General features: G+C 49.1%; 1 protein-coding gene across 1 annotated transcript in view; it reads right to left on the reverse strand.

Moving 5' to 3' along the window:
• Pmar_PMAR005813 (hypothetical protein) overlaps positions 1-782 on the reverse strand; it is a gene marked incomplete at its 5' end in the record, with an annotated part of 4,683 nt that extends 3,901 nt beyond the window's left edge. Inside the window, 4 exons of the mRNA XM_002778638.1 lie at positions 89-153; positions 198-267; positions 397-574; positions 691-782. Of these exons, the coding sequence (XP_002778684.1) occupies positions 89-153; positions 198-267; positions 397-574; positions 691-782 (405 nt within the window). The remainder of the gene's footprint in view (positions 1-88; positions 154-197; positions 268-396; positions 575-690) is intronic.
• Between the last annotated feature and the right edge of the window lie 404 nt (positions 783-1,186).

The following is a 1,186-nucleotide window of genomic DNA, read 5'->3' on the forward strand; positions in this document are numbered from 1 at the left end:
TCCTATCATGTCCGTCAGACTGAGAACAACAGAGTTATCAACTACAACTGCGTACGACTCAAAGAATCACAAGTAAGTGGTGCCCTACCGGAAGGACATAGAGCATCCATTTGCAGTCGGACCACGTGAAAGGCTGCGGCTCCCGGCGTGCTCCTGAAAGTAGTTCCCTACGCTCTGTCATACCGAAACTTTCCCACTTCTCTGCTTCCGCTCAGTGGTATCTCCCGAGGCTGATATCTCATCCTCGGACTCCGATACTAGGGGCTCCTAAAGTGATATACAATGGTACTACCAGCAGCTTGGCAATACTACAATACTAGGTGAGAAATACGTAACTCCCGTGGGCGGAATAATACAGTACGTGAGATGATAATGATGATGATAAAAAATACTCACATTATCATCGGACGGCTCTTGAGACCCCTCCTGCCCTAGTTTGGTGTCTTCCTTCTCTTTGACTCGCCTCGATGCTCCATGAAGCCTCTCCTTCTCCTTCTGACGTAGTCTCCTCTGCTTACTCTTACTCATCTTCTTAGGCCCTTCCTCTACAAACTCTTCAACTCCATCATTTATACTGATAACAGCATACAACTCTGTGCAGAAACCAATACTCACTCTCTCAGTGAAAATGCGACAATTTCACACGGAAAAAACCAAGTCCGTCACCTTGTTCTTCTCGCCGAGTACTACCCTGTCCCTTCCTCCTCTACCGCATGCCCCTCCACAGTCGCCTCGTCATCCTCATCACTGACGAGCTGAAGTCCCCCAGCATCATCCACCATCACGAAGCTCGATTCGGAGACACTCTCATCTCCACCCCTGAGACGAAATTCTCCGCAGTGTCGCAAAGGCCCTTCTCTACCCGTCAGTCGTGAGCTTTTGTTCTTCTCCCTCGAGAGCATTGGTTTTCTAAAAAGTTAGATGTTGCGTCAATCCAATGGCCGTCTCCTCGGTGGAAGACATCTCGGGTGGAATTCACCCGGTGAATGCAACAGGAACCTACCCTTTTCTCCTTCCTATTCTTCCGACTCTTCACTCTATCACTCGGAGGTTGCACAATGTCGACTCCTGCATCATGTACCTCGCCTGCCGAAACGCAGATTCTCTTCATTTCACTTACAGCAAATATGCGAACCGCATTCAACTCCAATATGAGCGGATCGATTCTATTACCTTCGCGCCGCGC

This window comes from Perkinsus marinus (assembly GCF_000006405.1).
Source record: "Perkinsus marinus ATCC 50983 genomic scaffold scf_1104296948436, whole genome shotgun sequence".
Taxonomy (NCBI): Eukaryota; Perkinsozoa; order Perkinsida; family Perkinsidae; genus Perkinsus; species Perkinsus marinus.